At 42.8% G+C, this 17,295-nt stretch overlaps 1 protein-coding gene across 3 annotated transcripts in view; it reads right to left on the reverse strand.

Moving 5' to 3' along the window:
• TBL1X (transducin beta like 1 X-linked) overlaps nucleotides 1-17,295 on the reverse strand; it is a 321,636-nt gene that overhangs the window by 61,251 nt on the left and 243,090 nt on the right. For all 3 annotated transcript variants that reach the window (XM_019495106.2, XM_059720930.1, XM_006273491.4), the window contains 2 exons: nucleotides 15,083-15,228; nucleotides 10,761-11,016 (listed from right to left, as the gene is read on the reverse strand). In XM_019495106.2, coding sequence (XP_019350651.1) covers nucleotides 10,761-11,016; nucleotides 15,083-15,228 — 402 coding nt within the window. The remainder of the gene's footprint in view (nucleotides 1-10,760; nucleotides 11,017-15,082; nucleotides 15,229-17,295) is intronic.

The following is a 17,295-nucleotide window of genomic DNA, read 5'->3' on the forward strand; positions in this document are numbered from 1 at the left end:
TAATTAGTGTGCTCAAGCCAGCCTCCACATCTCATGTATTAGCATCCCTGTACTACAAAATGATGGCGGGGCTGCTTTAACTAAAGCTCATTCAGCAACCTTTTAAAGTGCCTCTGCTGCCATTTGAAGAGCAGGGACACTGATACACAAAACGCTACGGCACTTTAATTAGAGTGGCTCCAGCCACTCTAAAGTGCATCCCCGCCACCCCCCAAGCGTGTGTAAACATGCCCATAGAGTTGACCAGGGGGTACTAGACTGTAGTAGACCTAAAAGTCTAGGTAGTCATTCTGGCTACTTTTGAACATGCACAGTAGTCCAAGTCCACTCACCCAGAATCTTTCCAGGCCAAATGTATAATGAATCTGGATGTCTTGGCACTTTTGTGGCAGCTGTGCAGGATGGAATAGGATTTTAATGAACAGGGATCCTGGTGTTCTCTGATTAAAAAACAAACAACCCAATTTTTGGGTTAGAAAAAGTAACCCAAAATCCACATGAAACACCACTATATATTATAACAGTGTTTCATGTGGATTTTGGGTTACTTTTTCTAACCCCAAAATTGGGGATTTTTTTTTAATCAGAAAAAAACAGGATCCCTGTTTATAATTAGCATTAAGTCAAGTTAGGCTGAGAAACAAAGATACAAGACGCAACAGCAAAGTAAGTGGTAATGGGCAAGAAAAATGTCATAAATGAAAATTCAAAACGTAAGCAAAAGAGATAGTTTATAGTGGTTTGATGACAGTTAAATCTGGTTTCATCTGGCGTTGAAATAGGCACATTTCCAAGTTGGCAAATAAGGTACATCAAATTGCTATATTAGAATAAATACAGCACCATCTTAAAGATTAGGCACATCCTTATATAGAATAATAGAAAGTTAAGGGTCGAAGGGAACGCAAGAGGTCATCTAGTCCAACCCCCTGCTCAAAGCAGGACCATCCCCAATGAGATCATCCCAGGGCTTTGTCAAGACAGGCCTTAAAAACCTCCAAGAATGGAGATTCCATGAGCTCTCTAGGTAATCTATTCCAGTGCTTCACCACCCTCCTAGTGAGAAAGTTTTCCCTAATATCCAAACTGAACGTCCCTTGCTGCAACCTGACCCCATTATTCCTTGTTTTGTCATCTGCCACCACTGAGAACAGTCTAGCTCCATCCTCTTTTGAATCACCCTTCAGGTAGTTAAAGGCTGCTATCAAATCCCACCTCAGTTTTCTCTTCTCCAAATTATATAAAACAAGGTTCCCTCAGTCTCTCCTCATAACTCATGTGTCCCAGTCCCTGAACCAGTTTCAGTGCTCACCACTGGACTCTTTCCAACTTGTCTACATCCCTTCTATAGTGGGGGGCTCAAAACTGGACACTACTCCAGATATGGCCTCACCAATGCAGAATAAAGGGGAATAATTATTTCCCTCAATCTGCTGGCAATGCTCCTACTAATGCAGCCCAGTATGCTGTTAGCCTTCTTGTCAACAAGGACACTCATATCCATCTTACTGTCCACTGTAACCTCCAGGTCCTTTTCTGCAGAGCTGCTGCTTAGCCAGGCAGTCCCCAGGCTGTAGCGGTACATGGGATTCTTCAGTCCTCAGTGCAGGACTTTGCACTTGACTTTGTTGAACCTCATGAGATTTCTCTTGGCCCAATCCTCCAATTTGCCTAGGAAACTCTGAATCCAAGCCCTATCCAAGCCCTATCTCCTGGAGGAAAGGAGAGTCAGGCTGCCAAAATGGCTGCTGTAAAAAAAGTGCAAGAAAGTGTAAAGGAAGTCACTAACAAAGGAAATTACACCACTTGTTGAATATTTTGCACAAGTGAATCCTGTGACCATAAGTTGGAATAGTCACATTGTTGAATTGCCAATGAATGAAAGAGCACATTTATGACAGAAGTAAATGCCCCCTTTTTCCTGTGCAGATAAGGGTAATGTGCTTCCTGCCGGAAGAGTTACTTCCACCTAAGGAGGAACCCAGAGAAAACCCCAAAGATGCTGTCCCATTAGCTACTCAACTGAGAGAAAACAAACCACAGGTCCTATCAAAACCTGACGTATTCACCATCTCCAATGAAAAATCTCTTAATTGGAAACAGAAGAAATCGATGATGACATATTGTGACAATCTTAAACATTTCTAGGCAGCAAATCCTTTAAGAAGAGCTTGGAAAAAAGTCACAACAGGGTAATTCATTTAGGATTAACTGCACCTGGACAAAGAGTAAGGGATGATTACAAGACTTACCATTGGCTGTTGAGCCTCTAGGGGAGACAGATAAGGTGACAGTACTGTTGGTTCTCTGGTTTCCAATGCTGAGACTGTTACCAGGGTTACTGAAGTCCCTCTGGAAATGTGCCACCACTGGCAGTGCAATCCTCTACTCATCTGACTGCTCTGAGCCCACAGTCCTGTTCATCCCTGAACTTACTCTGATGTCTGAAGCTTGTTCTAATGATATTGCTGTAACTACTTGGTTGAAAGGATGTGGTTCTGGAAATGTTATGCCCTCCTCTGGAGAAATTATTCAGAAACGCAGTAGCTCTCTTTCTGATCAGGGGAAGGCAGATACAGGAAATGCAGGCTCTGAAACACAGCTCTGATTCAGTTCTCACTACCAGTTACATTTTTTTTTTTTGCAGATGTGAAAGGCATTGAATGTGTGATGGGTTTAGTAAAAATGTCTAACCCCTCTAGAAGACCTTTGTCAAGACATCTTGGAATTCTTAATGAAAATACATACTTTCTAATTTTACAGATCAAGATACACGACTGTGCACATTCTAGTATTATTTAATCTATCTCGGTGGAACATGAAGGAATCGCCTCCTTGTAAATGTAACAGAAGTGGCTCCACTTTATTCTCATCTTTTAATAGGCAGGATGGTCTCTTATCAGCTAAGAATTTAAAATGTGGCCAACCTTTCTACAGGTCATTCTCAAAGATTACAAACCCCTAAGATTAGGACAGACACTAGAAGAAATAGGAACTGTTAGTGGTCTCTTTGGCTTAGGAATGTCTGGAACAAGGTGGATGGAGGGAAAATGTAAAGACATACAGACTATGTCCAACAGGACACTGCCAATCATGTGGCTAACCCCATGGTTTCCAATGTAGAAGGATTTGCTCAGAAAGTGAGATTCACAGCATTTAACACACATGAGACTGCTCAGTTATACGATAAAACTCAGCACAAGTTGAAGAATGCAAAAATCAGGACAAGGTAAAATTTCTAGAAAAAGAGATTATACATTACTCATATGGTAAATATATTTTAAACACAAATCCATATGCATTTAAAACATAGAAATAGGGTGAAAATCCTTAGTTTCAGGGACCAGAAACTTGTTCAGCTGGACACAGCTGTACTTATGATACTAAGCTGTACTTATGATACTAAGCTGATCAATACAGATCACTGTACTGATACAGTGTCTACAGTTTTCTTTTGGAGCAATTCAGAATTTGGGATTGTTCACGCTTCATCTCAATCATATTAGGCACTTCCATATATATCCTCACTAGCCTTATTTAAGATATATTTGTTTGGCAAGCTTTTTAATTCTAGCAAGGTAATTGAGCATAACACCCAGGTCTACCTTGGATTTTCTGCGCTTCAACCTTGAACTCTAGTCCTTTCTGAATTGTTCATGTACAGGTGAACTAAGTTTTGAAACCTAGTGTTTAAAACCTAAGTAAGAAGTTATTTTCCCTAATGGCTGGCCACCTGTTGGAGGTCTTTGAAACTCAGTAATTTTAAGATTACATTCTTATTATTTCAGTGACTAATGATTCTGTTATTCCTTTAGGTTAACAAGTATTTCATTATTTTTAGTCAGTGGCTTAATATTCCTTTCTTGTACTGTCTTCTTATTTATATGCTATTTGCATTTTAATATTAAAATTTACATAACATATTTAAATGTATTTCTTTGAATACTATTTTTGGTGGGACAGGCTTCTTGAACCTTGCTCTCGAGAACACCTCTAGCAGTCAATAAAGTGCCCTTTAGCTATCTTAGTGTATGGGCAAATCTACCTTTTAACCACTTAGAAAGGAGAGAGGGAGCTGCCATAGGAGCACACATCAGCTGTTACAATGCTGTTACATTTACATGTTCTTGCAAATTAGCTAAATCACTGTAACTTTAACCCTGACCAAGTAGGCTGCCACCTACAAAAACTTATGACTTTCTGAATGAGTTTAGTCTCTAAGGTACTCGGTCCCTGCCTTTTGCCTGACTTCAGATTCAAATAGCTAACTCCCTCTCCAGAGTTAAAGCTGCAGTGGTTTTGAAACACTCGATTCACTACAAAGGCGTGGAGATGTAACAGTTATATCATTCTCATTTGCTATTAATGCAAATATTAATGTCTGTCTATACCAGTGGTTTTCAACCTTGTTTGACTCAAGGCATCCCTCACAAAATGCCAGCTCTTAGCTTTCACTCATTTCCTATGGAAAAGGAACAAAACAGTTTTCTATTAGTTTGCAAATATGTTGCAAGGAACTCAGGAAGACCACAACAGGCCAGAATGTTTGTGACACTATGTGTTCCTATTTGAAATCTCTGGGTTTATCTTGTTAATCATGTACAAATGTTTGCACACCTAACAGTGCTAATATTGTACAGCACCATTAAAAGCACAGCACTCAAAGGTGCCTGGCACCCTGGTTGAGAATCACTGGTCTAAACCCTTTGGCTGCATCCACATAAGTGTGGATGTTTGGTTCCCTGGAGGCAACTGGCAGCGGCACACCTTGTGCCGCTTCTAGTTGTCCCCTGGGAATGCCCGTGTCACACACCTTCTGGCATGCTGCAGGTTACCCTGGGTTGGGGCGAGGAGGCTGGGACCAACACTGGGCTGGCTCCAGCGGCTTTACTTGGGGTTCTGGGGTCTTTCTGGGGTTTCAGCTACTTGGAGCCTGGCTGGCATCCAGAGTGTGGCTCTGGCCTGCCAGGCTCTGGTTTTGAGTGGCATGAGCTGCCCCTACATACACCACTCTGCATTTTTTTTTGCACAAGTTTTTTGGCCCCTGGATATTCAGGGGTCAACCCCTCCCCCCCAATACTGCTCCCTTGCAGCATGAAGAACGTGAAGACACATCTGCGGTGCCACACACCACACAGCCACACTCATCTGGATGTAGCCTTAGAGGTAGATTAGGAACCTGTGTCTGCCTATCTTCCACATCACATCATACTGCTCAAGTAAAATAAGAACCTGTAGTCAACACATGTTCTTTCTCCTTTTGTCTTCCCTCCTTATTGATATGCAACATAATACATTTTGAAACTCACATTCAATTGATTCTAAAGTTTCAGGGAATATCCTAGATTCCTATTGACTTTGGTGAAGATAAGAGAATGTGAAAAGTCTGGTTTCCACTAAAATCAACATTTGGTAACTGGATGCAAGACTGAGATAGTGACTTCAGGGTTAGGGTTAGGTGTTAGTCTGAGAAGGTAGCTTTTCTATCTACAACACTGTGTGGGCCTGATTTTAGTGGAAAGCCGACTACTAGAAGCTTCTCACCCTCCTTCAGTTCCACTCTGTCCCTTCAGCCACCAAGGCTGCTTATACCCATAACTCAGTCCATCCCTCCTCAGCCAGGTTGTTTGTCCATTCTGACTGGCCAGGCCCTGGGCACTCAGATAAGGGGAGACAGACCGGGCTAGTCATACAGCTCAGCCAACTTAACCAACAAAAATGCAGTTTCTAGACCTCTAGTTATTTTACTACATATATTTTCTACTGTATCACTGCAGATACAAACACAACAATAGCATAGCCATTTAGCTTCAGGCAACAAGCAAATTCACCAGACAGATTCATTACAGAACCCTTATTTGCAGTGGGAGCTGACAGCTATTAAGCCAGAAGCTCAGGCTCAAGGTTCCCGGGTACAATCTCTTATTTTTCACCATTGAAACATACTGTGGAGAGCTGAGAGGTCTGTGCATATTTCCACCTATATTTTAAAACTTTCAGACCTGTTGTTTCTCTAAGCTGGCATGATGCGAACAGCTCAGAGATGGAGAGGCTCCAGTTGTTTGAAAGTGATACAAACAACTTGTTTGAAAGTGATACAAACAACTTGTTTCACAGAGCCCCATGGTTTTCCCAGCTTTCTGCTGTTTCTTAATTCCAGGCCTCATACCTTTTCCCAGGAGGAGCACCTGGCACAGCAGTGCTGCTAAACACATGCCAGCTGGCCAGCTATACCTCAGGGACCTTCCGTTCTCCCACTGTTTCAGTTTTGTTAACTAGTCTGCCTGGAGGGCAGCAAATCTAAATTTCTACCCTGCAATACCCAGGCTCCAACGATTAATACAACTTCCAGAGCTGTTTTGCTGTAGGGCACAACACCAGATACTTGCACCATTACAAAAAAGAAAGTCAGATTGATGATGTGCCTGGGGGACGCTAGAGTAGCCCTCCCTCCCCATTTACAGGGCTGATCTGGGGGGGCGTGGCCAGGCCCGAGCAGGATTAGGGAGACGTTCCCCCCACTCCTTGATAACAGAGGATTTATTACCACATAGATTCATAGATGTTAGGGTCAGAAGGGACCTCAATAGATCATCGAGTCCGACCCCCTGCATAGGCAGGAAAGAGTGCTGGGTTCAGACGACCCCAGCTAGATGCTTATCTAACCTCCTCTTGAAGACCCCCAGGGTAGGGGAGAGCACCACCTCCCTTGGGAGCCCGTTCCAGACCTTGGCCACTCGAACTGTGAAGAAGTTCTTCCTAATGTCCAGTCTAAATCTGCTCTCTGCTAGCTTGTGTCCATTATTTCTTGTAACCCACAGGGGCGCCTTGGTGAATAAAAACTCTCCCTTGTGTGTCCCCGTGATGAACTTATAGGCAGCCACAAGGTCACCTCTCAGCCTTCTCTTGCGGAGGCTGAAGAGGTCCAGGTGCCCCAGTCTCTCCTCATAGGGCTTGGCCTGCAAGCCCTTAACCATACAAGTGGCCCTTCTCTGGACCCTCTCCAGGTTATCCAGATCCCTCTTGAAGTGCGACCCCCAAAACTGCACGCAGTATTCCAACTGCGGTCTGACCAGCGCCCGATAGAGGGGAAGTATCACCTCCTTGGATCTGTTCGTCATGCATCTGCTGATGCACGATAAAGTGCCATTAGCTTTTTTGATGACTTCGTCACACTGCCAACTCATGTTCATCTTGGAGTCTACTAGGACTCCAAGATCCCTTTCTGCTTCTGTTCCACCAAGCAGGTCATTTCCTAGGCAGTAGGTATGCTGGACATTTTTCCTCCCTAGGTGCAACACTTTGCATTTCTCCTTGTTGAATTGCATTCTGTTTTTTTCTGCCTATATGTCCAACCTGTCCAGGTCTGCTTGTAGTTATTCCCTGCCCTCCGGTGTGTCCACTTCTCCCCACAGTTTTGTGTCATCCGCAAACTTGGACAGAGTACACTTCACTCCCTCGTCCAAGTTGCTGATGAAGATATTGAAGAGTATTGGTCCAAGGACCGAGCCCTGCAGGACCCCACTGCCCACACCCTTCCAGGTCGATACCGACCCATCCACTACAACTCTCTGGGTGCGACCCTCTAGCTAATTCGCCACCCACCAGACTGTGCAGTCATCCAAGTCACAGCCTCTTAACTTGTTTACCAGTATGGTGTGGGATACCGTATCGAAGGCCTTCCTGAAGTCTAAGTAAACGACATCAACCCCTAATCCTGCATCCAGGCATTTTGTAACCTGGTCATAAAAAGAGACTAGATTAGTCAGGCATGATCTACCTGCTATGAACCCGTGCTGGTTTCCCCTCAGCATAACTTGTCCTGCCGGGCTCTTGCAAATGTGAGCCTTGATAATTTTTTCGAAGACTTTGCCTAGGATGGAGGTGAGACTGACTGGCCTATAGTTCCCTGGGTCCTCCTTCCTCCCCTTCTTGAAAATGGGGACCACATTGGCCCTTTTCCAGTCCTCCAGGACCTGGCCCGTGCGCAACGAGTGTTCAAATATTACCGCCCGTGGCTGTGCAATGATGTCAGCCAGTGCCTTCAGTACCCTCGGATGGAGCTCATCCGGGCCTGCCAACTTAAAGGCATCCAGTTCCTCCAAGTGACTCTGCACCATCTCAGGGTCTACGCATGGTAGTCTGGTGCCTTGCTGCTGCCTTTCTACAATCCCAGTGAGAGCCTTGTCCTGCCCCTCACTTAGGAACACTGAGGCAAAGAACTTGTTGAGGAGTTCAGCCTTGTCCCCTCTGTCCATCACCAATTGCTTCTGCCCATTTAGTAGGGGTCCTTTTCCACCCTGGGCCTTCCTTTTACTCCCTATATATCTAAAAAACAATTTTTTGTTATCCTTTTCTTGGGATGCCATCCTCAGCTCCATGGTAGCTTTGGCCCATCTAACTGCCTCCCTACAAGCACGAGCAGAGGAGGTATATTCGTCTTTGGTGATCTCTCCTTGTTTCCACTTTTTGTGTGCTCCCCTTTTAGTCCGCAGGCTGCCCTGGATTTCTCTGGTCAGCCAGGGAAGCCTCCTGGTCCCTTTCCCTCTTTTTCCTCGCATTGGGATCGTCTCCCTCTGTGCCTGAAGGATCATTTCCTTAAGGTACAGCCACCCTTCCTGGGCTCCCATCTCTTCAAAACTCCTACTCTGCAGTGCGTCCTTGACTAATCGACTGAGTTAATTGAAATCAGCTTTCCTAAAGTCTAGCACTTTCACCCTACTAGTTACCTTACCCACTCAACGTCTTATGATGAATTCTAGTATTTGGTGATCACTGTCCCCCAGGTGACTACCAATCTGTAGGTCCCCTACAATATCATCCCCCGTTGCCAATACCAGGTCCAGGAAGGCATTCCCCCTAGTGGGACCGTGTACCTCCTGCGTCAGGTGGAGGTCCTGTATGCAGGATAGGAACGTGCGTGAACGGTGGGACTTTGCTGTCTGTGTCTCCCAGCAGATGTCTAGGTAGTTTAGGTCCCCCATGACTACCGCCTCCTTAGTTTTTATGGTCTCTGAGAGCTGCCTCAGGAGCCCCGAATCTAGTTCTTCCCCTTGGTGTGGGGGTCTGTAGCAGACCCCTACCACCAAATCCCTTTCTCCTTGCCCCCCATGTAACTTAATCCACAATCCTTCTACTTTCTCCTCCTTTGATTCCGTCTTGATGAGGGTTGAAGTATATTGCTCATTGACATAAAGCGCAACCCCTCCTCCTTTCTTCCCCACCCTTTCCTTCCTGTACAGCCTATAACCCTCAATATGTACCGCCCAGTTGTGGGAAGAATCCCACCAGGTTTCAGATAGCCCTGCTAAGTCGTAGGTATTTACAAACAGAAAACAAACAGTCTCTCTCATTAGTTCAAACTCTTCTTAAACAAAGAAGGAATGGAGGGACATTACCAGCTGAGCTGTTGATTAGCTCCAAAAGCCCTAAGCTGCCACTACTGTCTGCGACAGCATGTACCGTAGCCAGCATGTGGTCCACTAGCTAATGCTCAGGTGCCTGTGTAAGGCAGAGGGGATGGGAATCCCTGCTTAGCAGAAAGTGGGGAGGGGAGGAGGAAAGTAGGGGGAAAGCAGGAGGAAGCCAGGCAGATGATGCTGTGCCTGCAGTCTCTGCCCGAGTTGCAGCCAAGGAGCAGAGGGGAGGCGCCAACCCTGCTGTGGAACAGAAAGCCCTGCCCAGCCCAGAGAGCATGCCAGGATGCTCAGTGAGTCTGATTTAACTTAAATCAGCATGGCGTCTGGGATAGATATTGCATAAACCAGTTTGACCCAAATCAATTAAGTCTGATACTACATTCAACCAGGTTTATCTCAAACCAGTTTCAGCCATTTTCAAAATGGTTTATGTGCACTGAACATCTGTTCTGTTACAGGTTTAAACCACTTTCTGATCACTTAAACCAGTTTATGTGTACCATCTGTCCCTAGCCATGGTCCACAGGACAAATCCAGCCTGCAGAGCCACTTGACCTAGACCAAGTTGCTAGAGGACTTTGCTTGTACGCAATCTATCTGGGGCTGAGCAGCTGGCAGCTGCATCAAATCCCACAGCTGAGAGGCTGTGTGTATATGTGGGAGGGCGGTAAGAGGAGCAAAAGGGTGAGGGAGAAGCAATGGCAGTGTGAACAGAGCTTCAACTTTCCCAGCTCTGGTGAAGCTCCCCACCAGCTGGAATCTGCTTCCCGTAGAGAAGCCAGAGAGCAGGGAAAAATGGTGGCAGCACAACTGCCACCTGCTTGGCCCTGCTTGGGTGAAGGCAAAGATCCCCACTGCTGATGTGCCGCTGAAGGCCCCCGGCCTACATCAGATGGGAGCTAGGTCATTGTTATTGTTTTGTCCAGCAGCTTATAAAGTCTGCTGGTCCTGTCCCTAGATAAACTGGGAAATTCCAGGCAAGGGGGTGGCAATCTGTTCCATGTTATATACAAACTGAATAATCTTAACGTACCTGACAAGCTAGAAAATTAGACAATGTTTGAGCAGCCTACTGAAAGCAGGGGGCATATTTTTATGATTCCTGAATGAACTTGCAGGTATGAAAAGTTTGCTGAGACTGGCAAAGGGAATCAGGAAAATATGGAACGTTGGCAGTGCAGCACATAGCACAAATAGGTGACTCCTGTACAGTAACTTTCCTGACTAGGCCCACACTTTCTGGACCAACTGCTCTGCAGTGGTCTCGAGTAGTGAACATTGTATTGTTTCAAACCAATGTCCATCTGAATAAAGGAAAATCAGCTCTGCACTTTAGCTTACTTATTGCATGTGCCCCATTCTCCTCTCCATTCACAGTGGCTTCTCCGTTCTTTGGTGTGTTCTGCTGGGAAATAGCAGTTGTCGTTGTTCCTGCTGTTGCTGTCGTTGCTGCTGCTGCTGCTGCTGCTGCTGCACTGGCTTGTTGTTGAGCTAGTTTCTCTCTGAATGCCTGTTGCCGGGTCTGAACAACGTCAGGCATCACTGCATCTATCAGCGATAGTGACTCTATTGGCCTGCCATCAAATACTGTACCATCCTAGGGAAAAAAATAAATGGGGGGTCTTACAATGAGAAAAATTGATGCAAAGGAATATTAAAGAGAAACCAAATGTATGGTTGCATGGGGATACAAGGCTATGTTAAGACTGGGAATCTCCATCTTAGACAGTGCCTACATCTATGATATCAAAGCTGTGCGTGGGAATATTTTGTGTGGGCAGATAAGTCAGATATATAAATTATTAGACTGGATGAAAAGAAATAGAGCCACACAAAAATAATGATCTAAATCTTGCCAGAAAATTTCACTTGATTTTACAGTCCAAAAAAGGGTCAAGGGTTACTCAGAGAAACAGACATGGTTTTAACTGAGAAAAAGACGGTGGTGTCCCACACCCAATATATAAACAAATGTCTGAAAATACACAGCCAACTATGCAAAAAATGGAGAAGTTAGTGGAGACGACAAGTAAAAGCAAGCTTTCATTTTCCTAAATGATTTTTATGTTAATCCAGAACATTTCTTTGGTTTTGGTTTAAATCCTAGCTGTGCAATGAAGAAATATTTTGCTAGATAGATTGTAGCATCTGAATTCTTAGCTAAAAAACTCCTGACTAGAGCATTCTTCTGAACAAAATGACCAACTCTTTGCAGAGATCTCAAATTTTACTGAGATTTTAAGAATGCTGGTTCAGGTAATTTAAAATAATTTGCTGCACATAAAAACAGAGATACCAACATAACAATTACTATAGATTAGGCATAATAAGGAACATTTTCACTTAAGTGACACTCTATATTAAGAATTTTATCAGTGGAATATGAAATCAATAATTGAACACATGCAAGACTTGGCTGCATGCTTACTGAAATCAATGAAACAAAATTATTGATTTTATGATGCAGAATCAGGGATTAGAGAAATCAATAACCAGGTCTCCTTTTCTGCACTCATAACTTTGTTGGGACAAGTTAAGGCCATTTTAGATGTCTGAGTACTTCCTAAATACCTCCTGTCAGACACTTAGATATGCAAAGTAAAATAGTTGCGGCATGAAGAAGGGGATAGAGTATAAAACTATAACTTTTCACCATAGCTGGAATGTTAGGATCAACTCCTTGGCCTTTAGTTCATAGATTCATAGATTGTAAGGCCAGAAGAGACCGTGGAAAATTATCAGGTCCAGCCCTCTGTACCAAGCAGGGAAGACAACTGGGGCCAGGTGACCCCAGCAAGGTGACTGTCTAGTCTCCTCTTGAAGATTTCCCGGGTAGGTGATTGCACCACCTCTGGAGGGAGCTTATTCACCCTGACTGTGAAGGAGTTTTTCCTAATGTTGAGCCTGAAATGGTCGTCCAGGAGTCTGTGGCCATTGCTGATAGTTTTCCCCGTAGGTGCCCTGGTAAAAAGTTGCTCACTGAGCACTTGATGTACTCCCCTAGTGAAGCAGTGAGCTGCTACCAGGTCCCCTCTTAGCCTTCTTTTCTTCAGGCTGAAGAGTCCCAGATCCCTCAGCCTTTTCTTGTATGGCTTGCAATGCATGACTCTGATCATATGGGTGGCTCTTCTTTGAACTCTCTCAAGCTTGCCCATGTCCTTGTTGAAGTGCGGTGCCCAGAACTGGATGCAGTACTCCAGCTGCAGTCTCACCAGTGCTGAGTAGAGCGGAAGAATCACCTCCCTGGTTCTGTTGGAGACTCATCGATTGATGAATGCCAGAGTATTATTTGCCCTACTGGGTACAGCATCGCACTGCTGGCTTATATTCATACTGTGGTCTGTTATTACCCCCAGGCCTCTTTCATTCATGGTGCTAACCAGTTTGGTGCCACCGAGCCTGTAGGTATGTTGGGGGTTGCTCATCCCGAGGTGGAGCACTTTATATTTTTCGATGTTGAACTTCATCAGATTCCAATCTGCCCAACTTGCCAGCCTGTCTAGGTCCACCTGTATCTGCAGCGTATCTTCAAGCATGACCACGCTTCCCCATAACTTGGTCATCCGCAAACTTGGCCAGTGAGCTCTTCACCCCCACATCCAAATTGTTAATAAAGATGTTGAAAAGTACTAGACTAAGCACCAACCCCTGCGGTACACCACTGCTCACTTCTCACCAGGATGACACCCTGGTCCTATCCTGCAGCCAGTTTCTCACCCACCTGACTGTCTCGGAGTTAAGTGCATGATCCTCCAATTTTTCACAAGGATATTGTGAGATACTAAAGGCCTTTTGGAAGTCTAGGTACACAATATCAACCTGCTCTTAAGTTTGTGCCACAGACAGCACGCAACTAACATAAAACTTCAAAACAGCAAGTAGCTAATGATTCCCTCATTGCAAGGGATCCAAATCTGGGATGAAGCAACAAAGAGGGCATTCTGGATAAGGAGAGAGCGATTTATTTAAAAAAAATAACTATCAAAGGTCAATCAATATTCTCTGAATGAAAGAAAATGCTGAGGCATTTAAGGTCGCATCTAACCTTCTCTGAAGCTTCAATTAGCAGTGAAGCATTTCCAGTCCCATCTACTTATTTTTTGTCTTTTATGTATTGCTTCAGAATTCTGTGTGGCAATAATTTTATTTGTTATAAAATACAGTGAAATACATTAAGGGACATGGATTTTGAGGCAACTTAATGAAATAAGTTAAATAACACATTCAGACACTAGATACTTTATAATTAGTAAGTGCAGTTCAGGTAAGTTGCAGTGCATCATTTTTACTTCCCTGTGGTTATCAGTGCTAAAAAAAAAGAGGAAAAAAACCCAGATGTGGACCCATGTATTTGCACACAGACTTCATTGGTAGTGGTACCATTTTCAGAGTCAAGAGATTAGATCTGATTCAAGGGATTAGACCATGTGGTTCTTATTAAAGGGATACAGCAAAATCTTAAGTGGTAGAAAATGAGGTCAAACAGCAACAGATATTTTATTACCTACAAATATATGGTTGTATAATTTGCCATTAATCTTTGATGTCATCGGTTTTATATATCTATGTCTATATCTATATATTGACATATAGATATAGATATATATATCACCTAAACAATATTGTTATCTTTTTTAAGAGAATAAGAAAACCAGACAGAATTTCACTTTTAAAAAGAAACATCAAATACCCAAACCACATATTATAAAATATGTGTCCTTCTTCACCCTTTCTCCAGTCCCTTTTGTCCTCACCCATACTGCTCAGGCACTAACCTTCAACAATAAAGAGACATATCAGCTTTTTATATAAACATTAATGTGTAGTAAAGAGCCTGTTTGATTAGTATAGTAACTTAGCAAATGTCTTTTTGCTGTGCTTTGTTTCATTTCAGTCTGTTTTCACATTGGTCAGCTGGGTGAGGCAGAAGTACTGGCTTTTCTTCTACAGATCTTGCCATATTACAACCAGCTTAAAAGGACATTATGCTAGCAGACAGAGATGTTCTCTTGGTGCTTCTATAATATTAATATATAAATGAAGGATACCAAAAAAATGCTGTATATTTTGAAATGGCACATTCAAAGGTCAAGTTACGCGACTTGCCTAAATTCAACAGAGCCAGGCTTCAATCAGCAAACTCCTTGCTCCTAGTGCCTTGAGCTGTTATACCATTTGATTATGCTTAACTTTTCTAGCACCTGATCCAAAATCTGTTACTAAATGTAAAAGAATTTTTCTGTTAACTTCAGTGGATTTTGGATCAAGTTTCTTGTAGCTGGTTAGCACTTGGAAGTTTTAAGTTACACTGCATGCTTTTCTCGCTTAACTTTTTGAAAAACACTTCTTTTATATATCGTAAGGCTCTGTATATATTTAACTTCCTTATCTAAATACCAGTGACATAATCAAATCCATTTAAATCATTTAACAAATTCTTAGAACAATAACTGCAAACTGAAAAGAACCATCTTGGAGCCTTTTGGATGTTTTTTCAGTGAAAACATAGGAATAAAATGAAGCCAATCTATGGAAAGCTCAGAAGTTGTCATGTGCATCTGAACTGTTAAGAGAAACTAAAACATGGGATTTTATATGTCAACTCCTAGCATGTCTGTTATCAGAGAAGTGTACTTTCTCCTTGTGGCAATCAGTATACTTACTTCATTGATGCTGATCTCAGCCTCCACATACTGCAGACCTTTCTGAAGTATGGAGATGAGGGCAGCAGGTGGCACTAGTGTTCCGTTGATGTTGGACTGACTAATGTGACTTTCAATACCAAATGTAAAGGCCGAATGGGAAAAACCTGGAAGCAGAAAAGGAAGCCATGATATGAAATCTTAACTTATCAACAACACACAACTTTTAAAATCTAAAAATAATATTGTTCTCTACTGTGAAATGCATGGAAACATAAATACAAGAATGCAAGTTGATTGAACTGGGTCAAATAGGTTAAGAGAGCCATCTTTATTTCTTGTTGCTCTTCCCTTCAATTGCATTTCATATGCATATGAAATTATATAGAAATGGAAACACACAGAGAGGAAAATAATCAGTGTCAAACACAAATATGCTGATTTTTTATTTTAAGAAAGAAGAAGAATAGGAACCAACCTTGGGGCACTGCTAACTAATAACAATATTACTCCTTTGGTTTTTTTTCTGCCTAGGTTATAGTATCAAGGTGTCCAGAAGCCTTACACTTACATTTCTATTAATGTATAGGTCATATCTGGTCAGGGCATAGATGCAACATATGCAGGAGGGAAAGTTCTATTACAGAAGATAAATAATGCTGAATTCTCTTCCTGCAGCTTTTATTACGAGCTATAATCTGACATCCAGAACAAAATCATTACACTACGAATCAACAACAAGATGACAGGGGCTACTCCCATGGATCTATTATCTGGAAATGAACAGCAAAAGTGAAAAATAATGAAATAGATTGTGGCACATCACAAACGACATGCCAATTCACTAGCACTTCTCTGTTAATCATAAACTCCCCATTTCATTTTTGTCATCTTCCTAGGAAGCAGCTGATAACACGGCGCTCTGAACCTCATATTAATGGACCAAGTAGATAAACTTTTCAAGAAGGCACTGCAGCTGAAATACTAGAGGAAACAGGTCAGAACTGTTACTTCTTACAAAGGAGAGAGCTATGATTTTGCTGAATGCCTGGACTGTGCAACTGTATTCACATGCAGGATGGGGAAGGGAGAACAGGACGCAGATATAACTGAAGGAACCCATTTATCACCGCAATGTCTCCAGAGCATTATTCTAACATTAGAAGCCTTGGGGAAACCACCCTTGCACTGTCTCAAACAGGAAGCACCCTAGCACTCTCCACCGGCTAGACGACTAGGAGGAAAGAACAGCAACTCTCAAATGAAAATACTTCCGTTAAATTGAGCTATTTCTTTTCCCCTGTCAACAGTGGTTTCATTTATAGTTTTGTTCGTTAAGGGATTTCCCCTATATCAATGCTCAGGCTGACAATATGTAGGCAGGGGAATGGGCTTACAAGTTCATGCCAACATTTTAGGAAGGATGCTCTATCATTTATTTATTTTGGCTGAGATTCTTTCACAATCAGTACAACTATAATCAGTTATTTAGATTAGGAGCAGAAACGGACGAAGAAATATAATGCTCCTATGAGCATTAAAACTGGGATAGCTACTTCTCCTTCCCTCTCTCTGTCTCTTCTGTTATGTTGGTTGTCTTCTTCTCTTCCCCCTCTTGATTTCAGCCATGCCTCCTCCCCCATGGCCCTTTGCATATCTCAAGGGGTTCACCACTGATTAGATGCATAGTCAAAAGTGACAAGCAGTGAAGAGTAGTGTAACTTGGGGTGTTGCAAAAATAAATAACAACAAAGAGAACAGGCAGCCCATGTTGGAGACTGTTAGTCCAGGGACTTGGCCTTACAATATTCACTAACCACTGAAATCACCACATGTATATTATATCCAATAATCCACACAGGGGTCTTACTTTATTTGAAACTTGTGCATATTCTTCTGCTACTCCTGTCAGAACTGTATTATGGATATGATAGCACATATAAATTGAGACTAGTCAGATGCATAAATCTGGGGGCCATAAGCATTACATTTTTTTTATTAAAGAGGCCTTTGTTCTTTTGACAGATTAAGATTTTTAAGCGGTCTCTGAAGAAGTCCAAAAACTGGTGAAAGTAAAACTAACTCTTGAATTACTGAAGGCAATGATGAATATAAACCTACTACTGTATGTGTATGAGAGGCTTCATTTCAAGGATGTCAGGCTCATTCAGCTATATAGGCTGGATCCAGATCACAGGGCTTCTCACAGGCCAGATGATCCATCTCTGACAACA

The sequence above is a fragment of the Alligator mississippiensis genome, chromosome 1, assembly GCF_030867095.1.
Source record: "Alligator mississippiensis isolate rAllMis1 chromosome 1, rAllMis1, whole genome shotgun sequence".
NCBI lineage: Eukaryota > Metazoa > Chordata > Crocodylia > Alligatoridae > Alligator > Alligator mississippiensis.